The sequence below is a fragment of the Rhinolophus sinicus genome, linkage group LG07 (genome assembly GCF_036562045.2).
Source record: "Rhinolophus sinicus isolate RSC01 linkage group LG07, ASM3656204v1, whole genome shotgun sequence".
Lineage (NCBI taxonomy): Eukaryota > Metazoa > Chordata > Mammalia > Chiroptera > Rhinolophidae > Rhinolophus > Rhinolophus sinicus.
The window spans coordinates 103,084,888-103,111,195 of record NC_133757.1 but is presented as its reverse complement, the minus strand read 5'-3'; the positions used below and the strand labels follow the sequence as shown (position 1 = coordinate 103,111,195).

Sequence of the window (26,308 nt, the reverse complement as noted above, 5' to 3'; positions counted from 1 at the left end):
CAGATATGGCTTGGTGATGGTTGTGATAGGGAAGCAGAAGGCATGGCAACGCAGAGGAAGTATGGAGGAAGGATCCATTTTATTTTTTTGAACTAAATTCCTCAATGGGAATTTAGTTTAAAAAAATGATAAAATTTTCCACTAGGCACAAAGTAGGTGTTCTTTATTATATACCACAGTGCAACTTGACTTAGAATGCAGATCTTCCAGCTTGCTTCTTACCAACATTACATGAATCACACCAATGTCTATTCAAAGGAGATGGCCCAGATTCCAAGGAAATGCATGAGCTTTATCCCCACAGAACAGGCCCAATGCCCTTGCTGGGTGTGAATAACAGAATTTTAGGACTAGAAGGAATTTAGTCTTTAGATGGGTAAAAAAAAAAATCTAGAGAAGGCAATTTCATGGGTCACCGTCATCCAGCTCCTTCTGTTAGAACCGAGACTAGAGTCCACTCCTCTTGGTTGCCTCTCCAGAGCCGCTGGTGAATTCTCTCATGTTAAAATTCCTGATGTCAACATTATGTTGATAATACCCGTGGATGCTGTGTTGAGAATGCGACTTCATGTCTGATCTTCCTCCCCAAAACCTATAACCCCAGTCTAATTGTTAAAAAAAAAAAAAAAAAAAAATCATAAGACAAATGCCAATTATGGCGCATTATACAAAACACCAGACCAGTAAGTAGTGCTCTTCCAAACTGGTTACCAAAACAAAGTTGCCAAAACCAAGCAAAATTAGAAAAACCGTCACAGCCAAGAGGAGCCTAAGGATACATGACAACTAAATGTACCGTGGTTCCTAGATGGGTTGTTGGGACAGAAGAGGGGCATTGGGTAAAAGTTAAGGCAATCTGAATAAAGTATAGACTCTGGTTAAGGATCTCCAAAAGAAAGAGAACACATTTCACTTCCGAAGTAATTGCTCCCCTTGGAGAAGCAAAAATTCTCAGCAGCCCTCTCACTACCTAAGTCAGAAAAAGCAACTGGCTAAGAAGCAAGTTTAATTTACAGCAGGGCACCTCTACTCCATTATTATGCTATCCTTATTATTTTTATGTTCTCACAAAAATGTTACAAAGCTTTTACATTTTATAGATAAAAAGACCAAGGCCTTGAGATTCTTGTTCAAGCCACATAACTGGTAAGCAAAAGAGCTGAGATGTAAACCCAGGTCGTTCTAATCCCAAAGCCTGTGTTCTTTGTGATTTTTGTTTCCACTGTTATGGGCAATTACTAATCAAGTTTAATTATTTAGGGGTAGTGGAGGAAAACCTAAATTCTATGACTTTATTTTTTTATGGAAGATGTAGGCAATTATAATGATATCAGACTAAAAAATATAAGCAATATTATTCTGGTTTAATGTGGAGTTTGTCATGAAGTTCAATAATTATTAGAGTTTTCTGTTCAAATGCTCTTTTCAGGAATAGATCATTAGGGAAAAGGCTAAATGGTATTGATTATTCATTTTTATTTCAACGTTAAGAGGAACTGTTTTATTGAGTATTATTTCCATTTGCAGCTTTGTAAGCTCAATCAGTTTTGTTCTCTTTGGTGATAAATATTGCAGAAAACAATATCACAGGGAAAATTGCAATTACTTTATAGAATATGACATATTTTACCTTATTTTGGTTGTTTGCTTGAGAGATAAGTTTCTGATTAAGGAATTATAATTTAATACAAGGGAGTCAATTTTCCTTTCACCTTATTTCACAATTCATCTCTCTTCTCTGTCATGTACTTATACCATGAGGCTGATTCCAATTCTTGGCTTGGGGAACAATAGTTGGTACATACCATTGAAAAGCTAAGACATGCCTCATTACACTTCTGCCTTCCACTTTCTAAACTTAGAGTTTATTCTGAATATTTCAGAAAATTCAGACGACGTCTTGTATAGAAGAGTGGGGTTTGAAGGAGGAAAAGCCAAGTACCTGTACAGATGCAGGCACATCCAAGGTACATTCATGGGGATGAGGCTGTGTTTCTGGAGAAGCTCTGTCCTGCTGCTGTCATCAGCCTACTTAGATCGTGAGCCCTTTACTTTGTCAGCAGCTTGTTCCTACTCAGAGGGGAGGAGACAGACATGAGAGCATTATGTACTGCCATATAGCAGTAAGAGTCTCCATGATGGCACCTGTTAGCGAGGATGTATGACTCTCCCTATCTCAGATACCATGTTTCCCTGAAAATAAGACCTAGCCAGACAATCAGCTCTAATGCGTATTTTGGAGCAAAAATTAATATAAGACCTGGTATATTTATTATATTATATTATATTATATTATATTATATTATATTATATTATATTATATTACATTACATTACATTACATTACATTACATTACATTACATTACATTACATTATATTATATTATAGACCCAGTCTTATATTATAGTAAAATAAGACCGGGTCTTATATTAATTTTTGCTCCAAAAGACACATTAGAACTGATTGTCCGGCTGGGTCTTATTTTCAGGGAAACAGGGTATTTAAAGATAGGTATTAAAGTTGTAGATTTGATAGTGTGGGCCGTGGGTTGTAGACTTGTATGATCTCACAGAGAGAAGCGATCGTAGAAGACCACATGGTACAATCATTGTCAGACTTCAGAATTACTTACAAATCAAGAAGGGATGATTGTTTGGCATGTAGATTCTTGGGTCAAGTCCCAGTAACAACACATCCTTCTCTCTGTAGCTCCAGAATCTGCATGCTGAACAAACTTCTCGAATATTTCTTACTTAGCTCTGAAACTCAAAAGGATTTTACTAGGTGGTCACATGATACAATGCACCTCTAAGAAGACAGAATTGAAAAATGACAACATATATTTCTGAATGGTAATTGTAGTCATAAACGTCTGGGTAAAACCTAACCAGATGCTAACTCTTTTATACATTAAAAACTTACTCTGTTTTTTCCTAACCGAATGGATTGCAACATGATTTAATTTTGCCTTATGCAGATAGTCTGTGGCTGTGTCCCTGGGGAGAGACAAAAGGATGTAAAACAAGGGTCATTTCAGAGGGCAGCTTCTGTTGTGGAGGATGCCTTCATTCCTTTGATTTGAGGCAAGCGTCATAGTTTTCGTGAGGTAATCAAAGATCTAATCCTAGTGTCACTACCCCTTTGTCACTCCCAGTTCTTGACAAAGGGCATCTGAACAGTGAAGGAACTATTTCCCTCATGATTCCAGTACAGATGAAATGAAAAAGATGGCCTTTTCCCAACTCCTGAGTAATTAATTTAGCCCAATGTGTCTGTTCTAACATCCAAGTACTGCAGTAATAGGCGCCATGCAAATATACAGCCTGCTTAACAGAGATCACTTTATTCAGATAATCTAATTACTCCTTGGTCCACACAATGTTAACAATGACCCGAAGTTCTCATTCATTTAGACTAATAATATCTTACATGTTATAACAAGTCTTAGTATTTAATGCACTTTTATACACACGGTGAGGAAGCTAGTACTTCATGAAAGGTCTGACAACATAGGAAGTATCAGAGTCAGGATTCAAATGCAAGCTTAGAGACTCCAAGTTTAGTTCTCTTTGAAGGACGTGAAGGTTTCTATAATCAGTTTTTCAGATTCTTACAGTTATAGGGGAAATCTACAGCTTTGGTTACAATAAGAATATTACCTAGCTCAAACCCTCAGCCAGATTTGATAAGACTGGAGAGTCACTCCTACCTCTCATTAAAGGCTTGGTTCCTCTTGAAAAACACTCTTCAGTTCCTTTTCTCTGGTTAGGATTCAGGGATCACTCATTTGATGTAGCACAAAGCCCCAGGGCTTTCATGTGATGTATTCCCTTTCATTCAAGAAACATGTGTTGAGCAGGTACTAGGAGCTCAGACTGTTCAGAGAACAGGGAACATAATCAGGAAAAAGAAAAAGACTTCCATGCTTTCTTTGAGCTTACAGTATAGTGGGAGATTCAGAAAAGCTAAACAAGATAGGATGCCCTGGATGTCTGATATCTGGATATTTCAGGATAAAATGGAAGCCTAGACAGTCAATCCAGACTTTATGGAGGTGTCTATGTCATCTCCTTACTAGGTATAGGTCTACTCAGATTTTCTGTTTCTTTGTGATTTAGTCTTGGTACATTTTGTGTTTCGAGAATTTGTCCATTTCATTTAGGTTATCCAATTAGCTCTCTCTTATAATCTTTTTTACTATTATAGAATCTGCAGTATGGTCCCCATTTTCATTTGTGATTTAGTAATTGGAGTCTTTTTCTTTTTTTCCCCAATCTGGCTAAAGGTTTTTCAATTTTGTTGGTCTTTTCAAAGAACCAACTTATGGCTTTTTCTCTATTGTTTTCTCTTCCCCATTTCATTCATCTCTGCCCTATTCTTTCTTCCTTCAAATAGCTTTGAGTTTAGTTTGTTCTTCTTTTTCTAGTTCTTCAAGTTGCAAAGTTAGGTTGTTGATCTGAGATCTTTCTTATTTTTTTAATGTAAGCATTTAGAGCTACAGCTATAAATTTCCCCCTTAGCACTGTTTTCACTTCATCACATGAGTTTTGGTATGTTGTGTTTTCATTTTTATTCATCTCTAAGTATTTTCTAATTTCCTTTGTGATTTATTCTTGAGCCATTGGTTGTTTGCAGTTGTGTTGTTTAATTTCCACAATTTTGTGAATTTTTCAGTTTTCCTTTTGTTACTGGTTTCTAACTTTATCTCATTGTGGTCAGAAATTACCTTATATGATATCCTTTTAAATCTATTGTGACTTAATTTGTGGTCTATCCTGTAAAATGTTCCATGTGCACTTAAGAAGAATGTGTATTCTATTGTTATGGATAGAGTGTTGTGTATATGTATATGTCTATTAGATCTGGTTAGTTAATTCTGTTAAGCCCTCTGTTTCCTTACCATTTTTGGTCTGGTCATTCTATTCATTATTGTCATAGGGTATTGAAGTCTCTAACTGCTGTTACAGAATTGTCTATTTCTCCCTTCAATTCGGTCAGTTTTTGCTTCATATATTTTGGTATTCTGTCATTAGGTGCATAAAATATTTATAATTCTTATATTTTCTTTCTGTATTGAACCTTTCATTAATATATGATGTCTTTGTCTCTTGCAAACTTTTTTCAATTTAAAGTCCATTTTGTCTGATATTAGTATAGCTACCCTTGTTCTCTTTTGGTTACTATGTATGAAATACTTTTTTTCCATTCTTTCATTTTCAATCTTTAGATCTCAAGTGTCTTTAGATCTCAAGTTAGTCTCTTATAGACATCACATAACTGGATCATGTGTTTGTATCCATTCTGCCAATTTCTGTCTTTTGATTGGAGAGTTTAATCCATTTACATTTAAAGTAATTATTGATAATTACTTTAATTATCAATTACTTTGCTATTTGTCTTATATATTACTTATATTTTTCCCTCATTTCCTGAATTACTGTCTTCTTTAATGTTTAGTTGTGTTTTGTTTTTGTAGTGAAATGTTAAATTCCTTTCTCATTTCCTTTTACATATATTCTATATCTATTTCCTCTGTGGTTACCATGGGGGTTATATTTAATGTCCTAAAGTTTTAGCACTCTAAATTTATATCAGCTTGGCTTCAACAACCTACAAAATTTCTGTATAGCTTTGTCCCCATCCATTTTGGTTGGTTGTTGATACCACCAAATTACAACTTTATACACTGTGTGAATAATAATAATAATAATAATACTATTAAAAGATAATAAAAATGTTTACAACAACCTTATTCATAATTACCAAAAAACTAGAAACAACTAGATGTCCATTAACATTCCAATGGATAATCAAGTGTCATATACTCATACAACAGAATACTAAGTAGTGTCCCACTCAACAAAAAAAAGCACTAAACTGATGATACATGTACCAATATAGAATGAATCTCAAAAATGCTACATTGAGTAAAAAAAGCAACTGAAATGGCCCAAACTAACCATGGTGATAGAAAACAGATCAGTGCGGAAGAGAAAAAAAAAAAAGAAAGAAAGAAAACAGATCAGTGGTTGCTTGGGAGGTAGAGGGAGGGTAATAGCTGGGAAATAACATAAAGAGAACTCTCTGGTATGGTAAAAATGTTCTGTAGGGGTGTCAAGAACATAGTTCTCAAACTCATTGGATGATATTCTTAAGATCCAAGCAGTTTATTGTGTGTAAATGATACCTTAAAAAGAAATAATTTTTTTTAAAGCTCACTAAAAACTACTCCGGTAAATTCTACTTGATCTTGTTTATCAGTCAATTTTTGAAATACGTGTGTGGATGATAATCACCCATGAATCGAAAACATTAAAGTAACAGGGTAAAAATATGATTTTATAAGTTTGGATTCATGTTATTCAGTATCTGTTTTACTCAGGTCACACATCTATAAAGCTGAGATACTGATATTAGCCAAATTGTTCGGGATGCCTAGAGAATAAGATAATTGGAGATCTCAGAAACACTTAGCAATAAAAGCAAATTATTCTTTATATGCTCGGTAGTTTAACTTGACATGTAAAACAAAAAAATCATCATTACTTTCTAGTTGTTACCTTATTTATGCTTCATCTTTAGAGCAGTAGGACTATGTGAGATGTATGTAAAAGTGGGGATAGGTCATTGTTATTTTGCATAATTCATTTTTAGTGATCCAAGAACCTTCTTGGAGGCCAATTTACATTAAAACCATAGTGTCTTGGTTATTATAAATAGGAGACCAATTTATTGAGTTAGATAGTTGGGAGAAGGGGGAAAAAGTGTTTCATTTAGTAAGCAGCAGATTGACATCAATTACAAGCTTGTGAAATTGTATGGATATTTGGCCAAGTACCATTTTATATAGAACTAAAAGACAATACTGCCCTGAAGAGCAGTAATACTTATCAGGACAGAGAAGATATAGAGAAAATCTAGATAGTGACAGAAAGCAGAAAGGGAGAGAGAATCAGGTATGATGTGAACCATAGAGCACATCACGGTATTGCTCAATTCCTTATGAATTGCATTCTCATAAAGCAGAAATTTTTGAGGCTAATTTCAGAAATTATACAACTAAATATTAAAACATAAAGACATTTTCTTCTATAACAATTCAAAAAATTCACTTTAGTTTCTAAAAGGCCAAATATAGTTGGGCCTCTATCTAAAGAAGGGGATATGTAGGAGGAAGAACCTGACAGTCTATTTATACAGGTGACAGCAATACACATTGTCAATCAAGTAGCAGTTATTATTTTATTTTGGCAGCCAATATCTATGGAAATCTCTTGCTTTGTCTCATGATTGAAAAATGACTGCTGTAACTCCCACCATCACGTCTATGTTCAAGACAGGAAAACAGTAGAAAAGCTCACTGCATCTGTCTCCTTTTATCAGAAAAGTCAAAGCATACCTAAACTCAGCAATCATCAACTCAAGTCTTGCTGGCTTCTGCCAGTGTGGCATTTTTTTCACCACTGGTCACAGACAGGATAGAAAGTCAGTATTTAACTGGTCACCTTGTTGCCCGAGACATAGCTATGGTTTTATTATCAAAGAAGAATTGGAGAATGAATATTGGTTAGGTAAGTGCCAATGTCTGTAACTTCAGTTAATAATCTCTTTGTTTAGTTTGTGTAAGGGCAATAGAAATTACATTAGCTTCTTTTTCGATTTATCTTACCAGAAGTTTCTAATTAAGCAACTCTCCTGTATGACTCAAATAAAACATATACTTTCATCTAGTCAAAAATATCTGGAAGCTACATTTATATATTATATTTATGACAGATTTCACTTGCTGTCATGACTCATAGATAGTAATTATCATTTATTTGAAGGTTGACTTTTCTCTTTTTTTGATGTGGGGGAAGTTTAAGCTGAGACATTCAGCAACTAATAAAAAGTTTGGTGTATCATATACGAATCCATAGATTCTATGTGCCTTGCAAATGTTTCCTTCAATATAAAAAATAATTGTGTGTGAATATGTTTATTTAATACATTTTCTGTGATTACATGTTAACATATAGTGAATTATAATTATTTAAATGAATTTCCAAATAAACATATATTTTATTTAGGGAATTCTTTTCAAATTTTTGTCTTCAAGTTAAATTTTTATCTGTAAATAAAGTTCCAAATAAAATTTTATGGCTGGTGAACATAAGGCACTATTTGTAAAAAAAAAAAGGGCAAAAATACGTAATCTTGACCTGAATGAACCTTGACAGGTATCAACTATTCATAATATACAATCATTAAATTTTAATTTTATTACTCAAGATATTTTTTTCTTATTAGATTCTGCTTGCTATGGGGGTAAATACTAACATTACTGTCAGAACGGCATAGATCATTTTCATCTGAATTCGTTGCTTTCTACAATATATATTGCCTGTAAAAGCACACAAGGCATAATTTTTTTATTTTATTAAGTAATTATTGCCAATAAGTTATAAATTCTCCATCTTAAAAACAAATAAACCCAGTCCTGACCCCACATGCCCAGCAGCTGTGATTTCCCCTCTCACTTCTTTCTGTTTCTGGTTACAGCAAAGTATATGAAAAGGGTGGTTTATACTTCTAATTGAATTTCCTTTCTTCTCTCTTTCTTTGGAAACACTCTCATCAGGTCTTCATCCCATCATTCTGTCGAAATCTTATTTTTAATTTACACTGACTTCCGTTTTACTAAATATGTCAGTCGTCAGTCTCCTGATCACTTGATTTATCAGAAAGATTGACACTGTGTATCATTCCCTTTCTTGAAACACTTCATTCCATTGGATTTCAGAGAATCCACCTCTCCTGAATTTACTCTTAACCACACTGGCCTATTTTTCTCAGTCTCATGTGCTCTGTCCTTTCCTTTTTCTAAGCTCAAGATGTTGGGTCACCCTAGGGTTTCATCTGGGATCCTCTTTTCTTCATGATCTACTCACTCTAGGTGATCTCTTCTAATCCCCTGACTTTTTCCCATACCACCTGTATGCTGATGATGCCCAAATTTATATTTTTAGAGCTTCTCTCCTTTGATTTAAATATCCAAACTCACTAAATGATCTCTCTTTGGGAAATTAACATTTACAGAAAAGAACTCTTTGTACCCCCCCCAAACTTGATTACCCAGTGTTCCCATTTTGATAAATGACACCACCATTCATTCAGTTGCTCAGCCCATCTTTGATTCTTCTTTTTTTTTTTTTCACATTCTTATCCAACACATCAGTAAATCCTGCAGCTTCTCCCTCAAAACACATCTGGAATTTGATGACATGGCACTTCCTTCCACCACTATCATCTTTCCTCTAAACAATTGCAATGGCTTCTCAATACTTCACTCTCTCTCCCTGAAGTCTATTGTCCATCCAACAACTGTCTAATGGAACTTTGTATATCACAAGGTCTTGTGAGGTCACGGCTGTTAATTCTCTAGTTTTATACGACGATTTTTAAAATGAAACAAAAGGCTGCATCATGCCCAATGAGGTTTAAATGCTATTCTTCCAGGTGCTCACCTGATTCATCATTCACTCCTTTGTGGTTTTTGCTTAGAATTATTCTCTTCAGACAGAGCTCTGATAATCCTACATAGCAGCCTCTATTACTCTATCTCCTTACCCTGCTTAGAGGTGACTCTATTCAGATGATGGACATTACATCATCTATGTACTTGTTTGTTCAGTGTTTGTTTCCCCTACTAGAATATAATCTACATGAGAACAGGAACTTTATTCATTCAGGTACACTCAATGCCTAGACTAACACCTGGCGCTTCCATTCCACTGACTGGGCTTCCATATTATATAGAATCAAAATCATTCATTATTTCACCACACTGCTATTTTTTCATTCTTTGGATTTTTTAAATTTAGCTTATCTGCTACACAGGGGATTGAACATCTTTTCTTTCTTCTTTTAACAAAAGAAGAGGTTATTGAAAAATTTGCCATCTGCCTCTAATACTGGCATGGAGAAAATGAGTCGACTTGGACAGATCTCCTTTGTTTTAAAAGAGTCACAACTTTGGTTTTCTATTAATGAAACATGAGACATTGATTCTTGGGGAAGGATGGAGCTGTGCATCCCAAAATGTTTCATATAGCATCAGGAAAAAACAACGTTGTTATTGATGACCTTAAGTGTGTAAGGTCACTTCCTGAATCAGGTTTGGTTAACACAATTAATTGTATTTTCCTTATATAAAAGAAAACCTAGGGCTCACTGGCTCATTCAGTGTAAAGGATGAATCTTAGGTGCAATTATCTTTTGACTAGAGCTGAAATTCAGATATGCTAAGTGTGGATGCTGAAACCAGACTCTAAAATAATACCTCAGTCCTGGTGAGTAGAGTGTATGGTCACTCTGTGGTTACTTTCAACTCATTAGGTTTCCTTCCTCCCTCCCTTCCTTCCTTCCTTCCTTCCTTCCTTCCTTCCTTCCTTCCTTCCTTCCTTCCTTCCTTCCTTCCCTTTTTGTTGCTGTTGCTTAATATTACCACAGAAAAACACCAAGAAAGTGAGAAAATTATTTTCTTTTGATAGGGCTCAATCTATTTAATTGTAAATATTAAAATATATGTGAGCTTTTCCAACTTAATGCAATCTCTCTCTCTCTCTCTCTCTCTCTCACACACACACACAAACACACACACACACAAACACAAACACACCACACAGGGAGTTTTCCATTTTTAACAATTTTTTGTTTGTTTGGAAATGAAAAATATGGTATAATATTTACAATAAAAAATTAAGCTATTTGCAAGTTATAATACTCAATTTGTAACACCTTTTTAATAATATTTATAGAATTATTTATGTTTTATCAAATAATAGGTCCCTGTTCATATACATACTATATAGTCATTACAAATAGAAATGCAGTCTTTTATATTACATTTTTAACTTGCTTTTTTATCAGCCAAGGAATATTTATTGAGCCCACTGATAAAGTATAAATATCAAGATGTATAAAGTATAATTCCTGTCCTCATAAAGCTCTTATTAAGTTGAGGAAATACATACATACACATAAAAACCTTTGGCATGTAATACTATTATTTAGGGTGAGGAAGCAATGTAGAAAAGAGAGTAACTAAGTTACTCTGGGTGTAAGGTGGGTAGGGATCACAGAAGACTTTCCCCAGAGAAAAATCCATGAGCATCAGGTTTAATTATTTAAAAAAGTTAAATAGATATGCATACAAAGATATCAATCACTCTCTGGAAAGCAATTGGTTTCATTTCATCTTTCTCAAACTAACAGATTTTTACTTTATGCATGGTTACTGCAATTCTACCAAGAATCACAATTTTATTTTAAACCCTTAAAAAGAACCCTAACGCTTATCTCAAAAAATTAAGTGGGCAAGAATATCCAAGAAAAACAATCTGAAAGAGTTATTAGAAGGTTTAGTTGAATTGTTTCTTTATTCAGCAGTCAATCTAGGTCTAAGCCCATCACCCTATGACATTCCCCTAGCAACTGTAATTTAATCAATGAGTCATCTGGGATGGGCAAATTGATCAGACATATTCTGTAATTAGGGGTGAGGTTTCTCTGTAGCTTTCTTACAGATGAACTCATAAGCTTCTTTTTTGTTGTTCATTTGTTAGTTTTGCTGTGCAATTATTTATTTATTTATTTATTTTTATTTATTTTTTAATTAAAGTTTATTGGCGTGACAATAGTTAGTAAAGTTACATAGATTTCAGGTATACAATTCTGTAATATATCATTTATATATATCACATTGTGTGTTCACCACCCAGAGTCAATTCTCTTTCCATCACCATATTTTGTATCCCCTTTACCCTCATCTACCACCCCCTTCGCTCCTTCCCCTCTGGTAACCACTAAACTATTGTCTGTGTCTAAGAGTTTTTGTTTGTTCATTTGTTTGTCTTGTTCTTTTGTTGTTTTCAGTTTTATATACCACATATCAGTGAAATCATACGGTTCTCGACTTTTTATGTCTGATTTATTTCGCTCAGCATAATAATCTCAAGATCCATCCATGTTGTCGCAAACGGCACAGATTTCATCTTTTCTTATGGCAGAATAGTATTCCATTGTGTATACATACCACAACTTATTTATCCAATCATCTATGGAAGGACACTTTTGTTGTTTCTATGTCTTAGTTACCAGGAATAATGCTGCAATGAACATAGGGGAGCTTATATCTTTACAGATAAATGTTTTCAGAATTTTGGGGGCAGATACCTAGAAGACGCATTAGAGTTGATGGTCCTGCTAGGTCTTATTTTCGGGGAAACACAGTATATAATGATGTATTATAGAAACATACACTTGAAACCTATATAGTTTTACTAATCATTGTCACCCCAATAAATTTAATTAAAAAAGAAAAATATCTTGGCCACCGTAATAAAAGCTGCAATGAAGACTGGAACACATATATCTTTACGGATAAATGTTTTCAGATTTTTTTGGGTAGATACCCAGGAGAGGGATTGCTGGGTCATATGAAAATTCTATTCTTAATTTTTTGAGGAACCTTCACACTGCCCTCCATAGCAGCTGCACCAATCTGCATTCCCACCAACAGTGTATAAGTGTTCCTTTTTCTCCACAACCTCTCCAACACTTGTTATTATTTGTCTTGATGATGATAGCCATTCTGACTGGGGTGAGGTGATATCACATGGCTTTGATTTGCGTTTCCGTAATAGCTAGTGATGTTGAACATTTTTTCATATATCTTGTAGAATTACCATACGATCTAGTAATCCTTCTTCTAGGTATCTGCCCCCAAAATTCTGAAAACATTTATCTGTAAAGATATAAGCACCCCTATGTTCATTGCAGCATTATTCCTGGTGACCAAGACATAGAAACAACAAAAGTGTCCTTCCATAGATGATTGGATAAAAATAAATTTCAAACTAGAAACAGTTTTATACTGCCAGAACTGGGTCTTATATTAATTTTTGATCCAAAAGACACATTAGAGCTGATGGTCTGGCTAGGTCTTATTTTCGGGGAAACACAGTATATAATGATGTATTATAGAAACATACACTTGAAACCTATATAGTTTTACTAATCATTGTCACCCCAATAAATTTAATTAAAAAAGAAAAATATCTTGGCCACCGTAATAAAAGCTGCAATGAAGACTGGAACACATATATCTTTACGGATAAATGTTTTCAGATTTTTTTGGGTAGATACCCAGGAGAGGGATTGCTGGGTCATATGAAAATTCTATTCTTAATTTTTTGAGGAACCTTCACACTGCCCTCCATAGCAGCTGCACCAATCTGCATTCCCACCAACAGTGTATAAGTGTTCCTTTTTCTCCACAACCTCTCCAACACTTGTTATTATTTGTCTTGATGATGATAGCCATTCTGACTGGGGTGAGGTGATATCACATGGCTTTGATTTGCGTTTCCGTAATAGCTAGTGATGTTGAACATTTTTTCATATATCTTGTAGAATTACCATACGATCTAGTAATCCTTCTTCTAGGTATCTGCCCCCAAAATTCTGAAAACATTTATCTGTAAAGATATAAGCACCCCTATGTTCATTGCAGCATTATTCCTGGTGACCAAGACATAGAAACAACAAAAGTGTCCTTCCATAGATGATTGGATAAAAATAAATTTCAAACTAGAAACAGTTTTATACTGCCAGAACTGGGTCTTATATTAATTTTTGATCCAAAAGACACATTAGAGCTGATGGTCTGGCTAGGTCTTATTTTCGGGGAAACACAGTATCACTTTTGTGTTCACCACCTAGAGTCAGTTCTCCTTCCATCACCACATATTTCATCGCTTTTTCCCTCTTCTACCACCCCCTTGCTCCTTATCCTTTAGTAGCCACTAAACTGTTGTCTGTGTCTGAGTTTTTGTTTCTTTGTTCATCTTGTTCCTTTGTTGTTTTCAGTTTTATATCACCTATATGAGTGAAGTCATATGGTTCTTGACTTTTTCTGTCTGACTTAGTTTGCTGAGCATGATAATCTCAAGATCCATCCATGTTGTCACAAACGGCAGTATCACATCTTTTCTTACGGCAGAATAGTATTCCATTGTGTATATACACCACATCTTCTTTATCCAATCATCTACCAAAGGATACTTTGGTTGTTTCCATGTCTTGGCCACCATACATAAAACTACAATAAACATTAGGGTACATAAATCTCTATGGATAAATGTTTTCAGATTTTTTTGATAGATACCCAGGAAAGGAATTGCTGGGTCATACGGTAATTCTATTCTTAATTTTCTGAGGAAACTCTGTACCATTTTCCATAGTGACTGTACCAATTTACATTCCCACCAACACTGTATGAGTGTTCCTTTCTCTCCACAGTCTCTCCAGCATGAAAAGATACATGAGGTAAAACTGGCCATCTTAACCATTTTTAAGTGTTCAGGTCATAGTGTTACGCACGTTCAGTGATGTGTAAGCGATCTTTGGAGCTCTTTTCATCTTGCAAAACTGAAGCTCTCTGCCCATTAAACAGCCCCATCCCACGTCTTGTAGTTCTGGCAGTATACAACTGTTTCTAGTTTGAAATTTCTTTTAGTTATCCACAGCACCAATGCGACCTTGCAAGTGATCTATGACATCTTCCCTATCTTGCACCCACACTGCAGCCATGAGGGTCATTCTGAGTGTGAAAGCTCCTGAGTGATGACCACAAAGTGTATGTGCTATAACCTATGGGTTTTCTGACATTTTAACACTAGATACAAGATGTTTGACACCTCCTTAAATCTTGTGAGTTCTTTTTTTCATTTTATAGAGCTAATGAGGTCCACCATCTCTAACAACAAAGATAGTGACTACACGGATGTTTGCTGTATTGTTACTTTACTACAGCAAATGTCTTGTAAGGAAACACATTGCCTCAAAACATTAAATAAATTGTAGTTTCAGCATCAAAGATTGCCTCCACTGCTACAACCCTGCTATTAGAAAGGTAAAATAGTGTGGAAATATGTTCTTTCTATATTGTTGAGTGGAAAAATTTGGTTTCCAAATGTATAGTTTAATCTCATTTTTATTTTAAATAAAAACATGGATGTTTGAATCTATGCATATATGTGCATGTATTTTGTATTATATACACATGCACATATATGTATACACACACATATAGGTAGCATGAAGAGAGACCGAGACGGAGAGAGAGAGAACTGTATCTATCTTCGTCACTCGCAGCTTAATTTCAGTACAGGGGAAAGACATGGGAAACTGAAAACTGAAAGAGTCCATAATATATTAACTATGATTGTCTTTGGGAGATGAGAGTGTGGGTAATATTTGCTATTTGCATTTTCTAATTATTTGATAATGATATAATTACATTACCTTTGTAATTGTGTAGTGTTTTAAGTAAATGCATTTGATATACAAACTTTTGGTCATTTTTCTAATAAAAGGTATATCAACGTAATTCTTTCACATTTAACCCACAAATAGAACTCATACCACATTTCCTAACATTGTAAAATTAAATTTTGGTAGAGTCACAAAATTAAATCACCAAGTAAGATAAATCTTGAATGGTTCACTTTAATTAAGCATTACATGAAAATGTGCTACTAAAAAGCAGACAATTAGTACACCTCAAATAATTCTTAAAACAACATCCTAAATTCAACACCAAGAATTTAGTTCACCCAAGTTAACATTATACAATCACATGTAACATATATGCTCCAAAATAATCAAATCACATGAAATTTTAAAGTAAGAAGTCAGAGAAGTCTCCAGTTAAGCATTTGTACAGCATTTATAGTTCTGTCAGCTAATGTACCTAGGAAGCAGGAAAATTGATATCTCTGCTTTGGAATGGAACCATATGGTTTTAAATATTTTTCAATACAGCCCTATTGAAACCAGAGCCAAGATTAAATTAGGATAATAATTTCCTGTACTAGTTTACACTTGGGAACTATCTTGACTAACATGCAATTTCCCCCATTTTGTGCAACTCCTTTTCTCTACTGTATTTTGACTCAGGACTTAAGAAACTTGAATATTTCCCCACTTTTTAAGCGGTAGTGTAGGTGCCCAAACAGTTTGGATCTGGTGGGTAGTTATGGAGAAGGCAGTGGAAGAATAAGAAACATCTGAGACAATAAGTCAACTAAGTTAAGTTAATAACGACCATGGTTACAAAAGTTAGTGTGAAAATTTTAGCAGACTATCAAAATTGCAGAATGGTGGGCAGGGTATAACTGGGAAACCTGACATTTGAGTTCTAACTCTAGATTTCTTACAGTTAGTTGTGTGAGCTTGGGCAAGTCGTTGGGAATCAGTTTCTTCAACTTAGAAAAAGAGTTTGGGTGAGATTTATTAAATTATTAAATTCCCTTTTAGATGAATAGTTATATCACTCTAAGGTACATACAACTGTGGACACCTTACTACTATCAGCTACTGCTTTGGCAACTGTGAAAAATATCAATTTCAATACTATTTAAAACAACAAATGCAGTACTAATATTTTCAGAATGTGATGCAAAACAAACCCTTGGAACGTTGTTATCCCTGAACAGTTGTTTTCTTTCGTTAAGAAAACATTAATCTCCTTCTAGTCTAAAATGCCATATTGTTTATTTATTAACACTATATTCTTGATTACAGAAATTAAAGTCTGCATAAAAATTTATTTTTTTAGTATTAATATTTAAATTTCTAGGGAAATTGTTTTCAACGTTTTAAAATAGTCATTAAATTCCTATTTACTTGGAAGTGTAAGCATCCTTCAAGTGATGATATAATTTACAAAACTAGAAGTTTAACTGGCAATCTATAAGCTTTTAGTGTCCTTAATTTGAATTAAAAGTCCCTCATACTATAAATTAATGAAAATTTAATGAACAAATATCTATATTGATATTTGATAGTTTTAAAGGAATATGGGAAAACCATACCCTTTTAATAAATAAATATATTCAAGAGATTACCAAGCTCGATCCTTCCTCTTGGATCTCAGAAAGTAAATAGTACTGTATTTTCTCCCAGCTTCCAAAAGTCAGCTTTATTTCTGCTACAAGGGAAGAGGTGATTTCATTCAATTAGATAATTGAATCAGCACAGGTTGCTGTAAATAGGAAATATTATATTTTTTATTACAGTAAGACAAAAATTTCCATCTGAAGGAAATGACTTGTTGGGTCTTTGCAAACACCTCAATTCATCTTATCTCACAAGCAACGCTAAGAAAATAGTATTTAGATTTCTTTTTAGGCGGTCCCTAATACAGGTCACCTCCTCATTCTCTTTTGAGTGCTACAGCCCAGACTGGCCAGGATTGCAGAGATTTCTTCCCGTATGATAACAACGAGTAACATCAAATAACCATTATCTACCCCACCTATGTTAACCTTTTTCTCACATGTATGAAGTGAGGAAATGAAGCGTTTATGGTAGTAAATAAATAAAACCAGTGCATATTTACTAAGTCCTCATTATGTGCCATGTGCTTTCCATTTAATTTCATTCAGTTTTCACAACTAGGTGATAATAGTAACCCACTAAATACTATATTGTAGAAGGAAATGATCAAGAAGTTTCAGTAAATATTTAATGTGAAATCTATGACACACACATTCATGAACTCACAGTCCTAGAAGTAGCTGTACTTTTTTCTATATATTTTTTTCACTTCCCCGGAATTTGCAAATGTGTTTCAGCTCCAAAAAGCTAATTTCATACAATAAGTACTTAACGATCTATTTTGGTAGGCAGTGTGTTTGGTACTATGGGGGACCAGGGATGAAAAAGAGGGGCCCTAAATCCCAGGCTGATCATACACATTGCTGGTAATAATGTCAAGTTTATGAAGCATTCTCCTAGTTCAGGCAGCATACAAAGGCTTCTAGTTTTATGTATGAAATTTCTCTTATTCATCCACAGCACTGGTGTGACCTTACACAACTGATCCGTGACATCCTTCCTATCTAGCACTCACACTGCAGAAAGAAGGTTCATTCTCAGAGTGTAAACCTCCTGAGTGAATACCACAAAGCCTATGTTCTATAACCAGATGGTTTTCTAACATTCTAATACTAGATACAAAACATGTGACCTACCTCCTTAGATATTATGAATTCTCTTTTCATTCTGTAGATCTAATGAGGTCCACCATCGCTACTAGCAGCTATTTCTTAAGGGAAAGACAATCTCTGGATAACAATACATGATTGTAGGATCTGAGAGGTAAAATGTGTTCATAAGACTTATATAATTCAGAGGTCTTGACAGAACTTAACAATTCTCTGAGGCTACATGAGAGCATGAAACGAGCATGTGGATTCTGGAGGGAGACCGGTTTTATCAGTTCTGTTTAATCCCAACTCAGTCACATGCTAGATGTGTGGCAAGTTTTTAATTTCTCTGAGTCTCAGTATTTTTGTCTACCAAATGGGGTTAATAACACCTACCCTGAATAGTGGTTGTAAAGATGAGAAAACATTTGTACAGATCCAGCAGAGAGGATACATAACAGGTGGTTAATAAATAGTTATTGTTTATTCTTATCCATCATTGCATTGCATCATTGGCTAAAGTAGCAGTTGGTCTGTGATAAACTAGCTGACCAGTTCAAGTATGAGTGCAATTAATACAGGTATATGCATAGATCTAAATAAAGACTCTGGACATTTTATACAAATTACCTTCCCATATAGCTGTCTTCAAAATAAAAGCTATAAAACTCTAGATTAGTTAAGAGGACAGAAATTGCATTTATGGCTTTAGTCTGGAAAACAATAATAGTGATAATAACTTTGAACTCTTGTGGAATTTCTGTAACTAATGTATGAGTACCTCACTACCACAAAATAGATTTCTTTTGGTATCACCAAAATAATAAAGTGAAATAGAACTTAGACGAATTTCAGAGATCTTCTCATGTAAAGTGCCTATGATTGTCATGTAAGCCTGGGACACACAAAGTACACTCATATTAAAACAGAAGGCAAAATTCTTAGATAAAATGCCTTAATGATTAGAGTTCTACTGAACTACTGCCTTAGTTGACCAAATTCTAGCTTGCACAGTGTAAATGCAATTGCTTTGAGCTAAATATCAATTTTATGAGAAATAGTACACATATACTCCCCAGAGATCATTCATTTAAAAACCTGAATCTAGATGCACAATCATTTACAAATTCAATTATTTCAATAATTATTGTACCTAGATGGTTTCCTTTTTATTTTGGGGAATAAACCTTCTTAAATAACATTCACAGCTTAGTGAAAGTGACCATAGATCATGTGACTGCAAGAATTATCAGGAAATGATACAAGGTTATGCATTTTAAAGGTAAGAGCAATCTATTAGCTTTTCATCTGAGGCAGTTTATCTACATGCTTCAAAAAATGCTTTCACTGATTAAGCTCCAAAGCATCTTTTTCATTATCAGCAGAAGTGGCTGGCATTTAATTAAAATAGACTCTTTTAACTGTAAATAATTGAATAAATAGTTTTAAACCTATGGCTAACATTGTTGAATTAATAAAAAAAATAATGTAAGAATTGGAACTATTAAAACACTTTTGAGAACACAGTTCTGCTTGGAGGGCTCCATGGAGGAAGTGCCTCATTTTCAATAAAGGAATGACGTTTCTTTTGTTTTCGTTCAATTCTTTCCTGTCTTTCTTTCTTTTCCTAAAGAGAAAATAGAAAACAATAAATTTATATGTGTATATAAACAGAAGAACAAAATAATCCAATAAGACATTTAAATGTCATTTCCTAGTTTAATTGGTTATAAAAGAATAGCACCTAGGGAATATTGCTAATTTATAAGTATACTACGAATAGGTATTAATGCACCACTTAAGTTTTTAATATTAAAAATAGTATTTAAAAAGAATTATGTAAAACAGGAAAAAAATACCTATAATTCCATAACTGAAAGACAATAATAATCAGTAGTGATGACTATCTGAGAACAGTCTCAGCAGTAAATTTGCTGGATTCAATGTTGAATATGCCACAGCATCATGGAATACTCAGGTTTTGTTTTACAAATAATTGAAAACTGAACCTCATGGTTCTTTGCTTATTATTGAGCTTGAACACATTTTTATTTATTTAGCCCTTTTGTGAATTTTTTGCTCAATAATTTAGCTCATCTAACTGTATGGCTATAGGTGCTTTTAATTTTTAGCAATTTGCGTATTTTCATATAATAAATATCTTTGCAGCTACCATTTTATCAACATTTCTTTTAGTCTTTAATTTTTATAAAAAAATTAATACTTTGGCCATAGACAACAGCTTGAAGAGTAATATAATCAACACCTGTGTAGCCACTATCTGCCTTATGCAATAAAACACGGCCAATACTTTTGGCGCTCCCTCTGTCTACTCCGTCACCACATCTTCCTTCCTCTCCACCCCACTGAGGGAACCATCACTCTGAATTTGATGCTTATCATTGCAGTGCATCTCTGACTACTTTTATCACACATGTACTTATCCCTGAATAACACACAATTTTGTTTTGCCTAAGGTTTTTAGAATTTATACTAAAAGGTTTCATGCTATATTTTCTATTGCAACTTACTTTTTTAATTCATTATAATGTTTCTAAGACCCATCTACATGGAGCTGTAGCTCTAGTTCATTGATATACGGAATACCAGTAAATCAACATATCACAATTTATTAATCTATTTTTCTGTTGTTGAAGATACGATGTTTTCATTTTTCATTTCCATGCCCAGACAATGCTATTCTGATTCTTTGGGCTTATAAGCCAAGATTTTTTCTCTCCATGTGTATGCCTAGGAGAGAAATTGCTGGTTTGCAGGGTATGAATATATTCCCCTTTGCTGGACAATGACAGTTTATTCTCCACAGCATCTGTAGGAATTCACCCTCTAATCAGCACCTACGTTGACTTTTTATTTTGATGTATTAATGATCTTAAATTCAATATCTGTTCATCTTTTGTTATTTCTTATTTAAGAGTTTAATTGAAGAAAATCATAAAAGACTACCTAACTCCCTCATGCAAGCCACTGAAAAAATTTGATCACCTTATTTTATTACTAGTTTCTGCCTTATTTTATTACTAGTTTCTGCCTGCAGTTAGCATATAGCAGCACTGAAGTCAATACACAAACAACAATAAATTCTGTTGGTATTTTTATTAGGATTGCTTTAATTTCTAGGAGAACTGACATGTTTACAACATTATTATAAAACTGAGTGTTTCTATGCCAGGGCAGTTTTGATTCATTTTCTTAAGTCTTCCTTTGTGTCCTTCAGGGGTATTCTAAAGTTTTCTTCCTACAAGTCTTGAGCATTTCTTAAGTTTATTACTGTGTTTCATCTTTTTATCCTACCTTTAAATAGTCATGCTTCTCTAACTACTGTTGATTCTAAAGTTTGTGTGAAAAAATAAACAATAGTCTGAAAAACTTTGAAAGAGCAATGAAGGAAGATTAACCCCAACAGACACTGAAACATACAAAGCCCTGTTAATAAAAGTGTGGTACTGGATATGTACAGTGAGATTGAGCAATGAAACAGAAAGTCAAGAAACAAACCCCAAAATACGGGACTGTATCATATAATAAAGGCAGTACTTCAAGTCAGTAAAAGATGGGCTATTTTATAGAAGATGCATTTAGGAAAAATAAGGTTGAAATCCTATTTCCCACCATACGAGTACATCAGGATTAAATTCTAACTAGATCAAATGTTAAAATGTTAAGATATTAAAATATTAAAGTTATTAGAATTAAAATGGGAGCACTTTGTTTAACCTGAAGTTATGGAGAAGGTATTTTCAACTATGCCTGAAAATCAGAACACCACCCCCCCAAAAAAAAAGATTGATGCATTTTATACCAGAAAATAAAATAAAATTCTTTATGGCATAGAAAGTTGAGAGACTGAAAAAAAACTATTTGTAACTCATATCAGAAATGATAGGCGAATTTCCTTGTGTATATACAAAGCTTCTAGAAATTAATAATAAAAAGACCAACAGAAAAATGTGCAAAGTCTATATGACTTGACAGTTTATAGAAAAAAAGTACAAATGACCCTTATAAAAATGAAAAGACACTCAAGCTCAATTCTGACCAGAGAAATAAAACCACAAAAGACGCTGGATGATATTCTTTAACTAGCAAATTGGCATGGATTGAAAAAAAAATTTGATCAGAAACCCCACTAGAAAGAAACCCTATTGAATCCTAACCCCTGTGGAGAAATTTTACACTTTTTGAAACATGCGATTAACCTCTTATACGAATGTGTCAGCTACTCATGTAAAATACCTATTCATATGAATGTATTACTTATTAAAATTAATAAAAATTCATATTTATATTGATATTTTAAGATAGAAAGCAGTATTTGTTTGACATTAGTGAAAAGAAACTGTAAACAAAAATATACTGAAACAAACAAAAAATATAAAAAAAACAAAAAAATATATAAAGTCCAGCTAGGAATTTTCCTTCCAAACTTAATTTGCTGTCTTTCATTAGAAAACACCTAAACAAGACCTTCTTTTTGAAGTCATCAGAAAGATCAGAAGAGAACAAAAAGTAGAATAACTTCCTTACCATTCAATTCAGTGTTACTGTGTGTCATGACCAAGTTCCACCTAAAATATTTTAGCACACCTTCAGTAGTATACTTGTCAGCTTTCTATGATTTTTAGATCTGAGAATCATTGTGAAGGAAGAATGGGCATGACCAGTAAATGGGTAATTGGGAGGATGCAGGTAAGGAAGGGTATTACGACTGAAGTTTTAAGCCCGAGGGCTTTAGGGAATAGTGTCAGCATTCATAGAAACAAGTAAATCAAAGACACTGTGATATATGTAGGAGAGAATGAATTCAACAGGGCAACTTCCAGATAGAAATGGTCAGTAGGCAGGCATAAATAGAACTGACATTAGGGACAGAAAAGTACATTTAAAAATAACAAGTGCATTAAAAACAACACCTACCAGCCATTTTTCATATTCATCAATAGCTTGTTTATCTTTATCTTTTTTCTCAGCTCTTTTCAGGTCTTCTTTTCTTTTCTTATTTACTTTCTCTTTTTCCCTTTCTTTGAAAAAAGCTTCCTTTTTTTCATTCCTATGTAGGACAGTATAAAACACTGGAAAGTTAAAGGAAAATATATAATAAAGACTTCCTAATATATCTTTGCAAGAATGAGAGTGAGATGCATTAGTACATTTCAAATGAATACATTTTAGAAAAGCCAAAACTGTTAACCTAAAATCTATCAAAATATTTATTATTTTGGGTTACCATTTTTCCACGGCAGTTAGGTTATCTTTCCTTTTCTCAGCAAAGGTTTCTTCCTCTTTCTGTTTCTTTGCTCTTTCATATTCTTTCTCCTTTTTACTTTTCTCTTTGAGATACTCCATCTTTTTCTCTTTCCATCTTTCAAAAGCCTAAAAAAGTTCAGAATGATTTTATTTACTGTGAATATTGTAAAATAAGTAAATACACAGTTAATCACTAATTTAGATTTCAAATATTTAAAAATAATTAAGACAGCTCTGCAAAGGTGTTGAATACTTGTTGTGCTTCTTCTTTTCTTGCAGCATTTTCTTCTTCAGTTTTCTTCTTGTTTTTGTCCTCAAGCCTTTTTTTTGCAGCCATTTTCTTTGCTTCCTTTTCTTTCATAGCCTTCCAGGCCTCAAATGATGCTAATGCTTCTTCTCGCTTAGCAGCTCTTTTCTGTTTTTGAAAAATAATAGACAGTTATATATATATGTACAAATAGCTACACAAGTATACAGATATACCTATATGTATTTATCTTTAATTTCCTCAATATTCATATGTAGAAATTGAGATATTTTATTTAGAATGGTTAAACAAGTTAATTTATGGACAATGTATTCTGAATTATACATTGCATTTTAAAATGTCCTTTTCTGAAAAGCATTTATCAGATATTGATCTACTACTATTCATGGGAAGGAAGTCAACATTTTTTTGGAAGTATACTAAACAAACATTACTAAAATAAACTACGATAGGCTAAGTGGGTACTGTAAAATGTTCACAATAAAATATTTCAGTAAAAGAAAAACATCAGGCAAGTTGTTCTAGGCTTATAAAGTAAGACACAGTAAATTGGCCAAGTCACACAGTCAGCCTCAGATCTTTGCTTTGAACTGAGTTTTGACTGATATCAGAGCATAAAGCTCCTACTACATAAACATATTCCAAATGTTGAAACTGTGTGCCACCCCAGACAATATGTAGGTGAGTGTACTGCAAGTATGTTATTACTTTACTTAAAATCTTATGTTTGCCGTAAAATTGTTTACCATTAAATGATACAAAGCCTTATTATGGAGTCAACATAATTTAGAAGTACAAATACTACCTACCTCACTGAGTTGTGAAGATCAAATGAGAGGTGTCTGACACTAAACACAGCAGATAATGCTGTAAACTTGGTGACATGTGCACAGGCCACCGCCTGATGGGCTGCTCCACACAGTGCTGTGCATTTGGGAAATACGTTTCCTTCTAAAGCCATTTTAGTATTAAACAGCACAGCGAAGGGATTTTTCCCAGGGCTTTTATGTTAGAAGATGGGAAAGAACTGAGCCTGTGGGAAGCTATCAGTCAGGAGTTAGAGGTATAGAATAAAACAAAGAGTCCAACTTTTGTCAGTGGGAAGGATCCAGGTTAAGAGCTTAAGAAGGGGTTCGTCTTGAAGACACGTATGAAATTCAAGATAGAAAAGAGGAAAACGGAAGGGTAGTGTCTGATGACCCTTTATATTCTTGACTAAGTTGTGAGACTGAAGCCAATTTTTAAGAGTGAAGTATAAGCAATAATAAGTTCATAGCCAATAATTCCCAAGCTATTCCACACGTATAAAAATAAGAATCTTTGTGTATCTGTATTTTTATGTAAAATGGTTATATTTTATCAATCTAAAAAGTACCAGAGAAATAAAATCAGAAGTCAATTCTTTTATTTATGTTATTTTGCCATTTAAAACAGTTGATTTAGAAATGCTAAATGTTCAGAAATATTTTACTGACTTAAAAATGCAGAATATTTTCACTTCTATATTTCACAATACCTGTTCATTTTGGATCCTTAAGTTTTCACTTTCAATCCTTTTAATTCTGTGCTTTTCATGTAAATACACATTTTTCTTTTCTAACCACTCCTGTGAGAACAAGACAAAAGCTATACAGTATTCAAAGTTTCCCAAATGAATTTGAATTCTTATCTATTGCTGATTTGATTAAAATTTTAATTATACAAAATGTATAAATTCTATACAAACTAGTATCTTTTAAATAATATTTTAATATATAAAAAGGAGCACAAATTAAGAAAATATATTGTCTTTCTGAATATTAACAATAGACTTCAAAGACTGAATATAATGGATACGTATATTAACATTTTTCTCTGAAATTCACATGTACAGTTTTCTAAAGTATATTATTCTTTATAACAAACAAGACAAACAAAAAAAATGACCTCTTTTGGAATTGTGAAAAAAGTCAGAAAGTTTTTGTCTGTGTAAGCCTAACTCAAATACAGTCTCAGGAAAGAAATATTTCAATTCTTTTTGTTCATAACAATAAAAACTTTAAAAGTATTAAATATATACCGTGTTTCCCCCAAAATAAGACTTCAGCTCTAATACGTATTTTGGAGCAAAAAATTAATATAAGACCCAGTCTTATTTTACTATAATATATGACCGGGTCTTAATATAATTAATATAATATAATATAATATAATATAATATAATATAATATAATATAATATAATACCAGGTTTCATATTAATGTTTGCTCCAAAAGACGCAGTAGAGCTAATTGTCTGGCTAGGTCTTATTTTCAGGGAAACACAGTATATATATATTGCTATATTTTTTATAAATTGCAATGGCATATTTTCTTTCTTTAAAAACTACTATGATTAGTTAAGCAAAGCTTGGAAGGAGATAATTTATTAAAATAAACCTTTGGATTGCTCAGACATTATAAAGGAAATCTTTCCCATTAATTATTAAAGCATTATTTATTAGAGGGTTATTTTGTTCCTTAATAAACAGGTAATCTTATGTGATTAGTTCTTCTAATTAAAAATATTTTTTTTCCTTTTTACCTGATAAACAGCTGCCCTTATGTTATCTGCTCTGTCAGGTTCTACGTTCTGTTTCTGTGAGGGCTTTTGGTCCAAGACTTTCAAAGTTCCTAAATACTGAGAAGAGGTAGTTTTCGATGTTCTCCTTATAGAACTAGAATTCTTTAAAAACTCAGAAGTCATTAATCTGAAAAGA

General features: G+C 33.4%; 1 protein-coding gene across 2 annotated transcripts in view; it reads right to left on the bottom strand.

Moving 5' to 3' along the window:
- Positions 1–15,532: 15,532 nt before the first annotated feature.
- MAP9 (microtubule associated protein 9) overlaps positions 15,533–26,308 on the bottom strand; it is a 28,526-nt gene continuing 17,750 nt past the window's right edge. For both annotated transcript variants that reach the window (XM_019733253.2, XM_074338412.1), the window contains exons 9-14: positions 26,134–26,299; positions 25,088–25,177; positions 23,557–23,718; positions 23,284–23,429; positions 22,974–23,106; positions 15,533–19,662 (exon numbers count right to left, since the gene is read on the bottom strand). In XM_019733253.2, the coding sequence (XP_019588812.2) occupies positions 19,540–19,662; positions 22,974–23,106; positions 23,284–23,429; positions 23,557–23,718; positions 25,088–25,177; positions 26,134–26,299 (820 nt within the window). In that variant the 3' untranslated portion in view covers positions 15,533–19,539. The remainder of the gene's footprint in view (positions 19,663–22,973; positions 23,107–23,283; positions 23,430–23,556; positions 23,719–25,087; positions 25,178–26,133; positions 26,300–26,308) is intronic.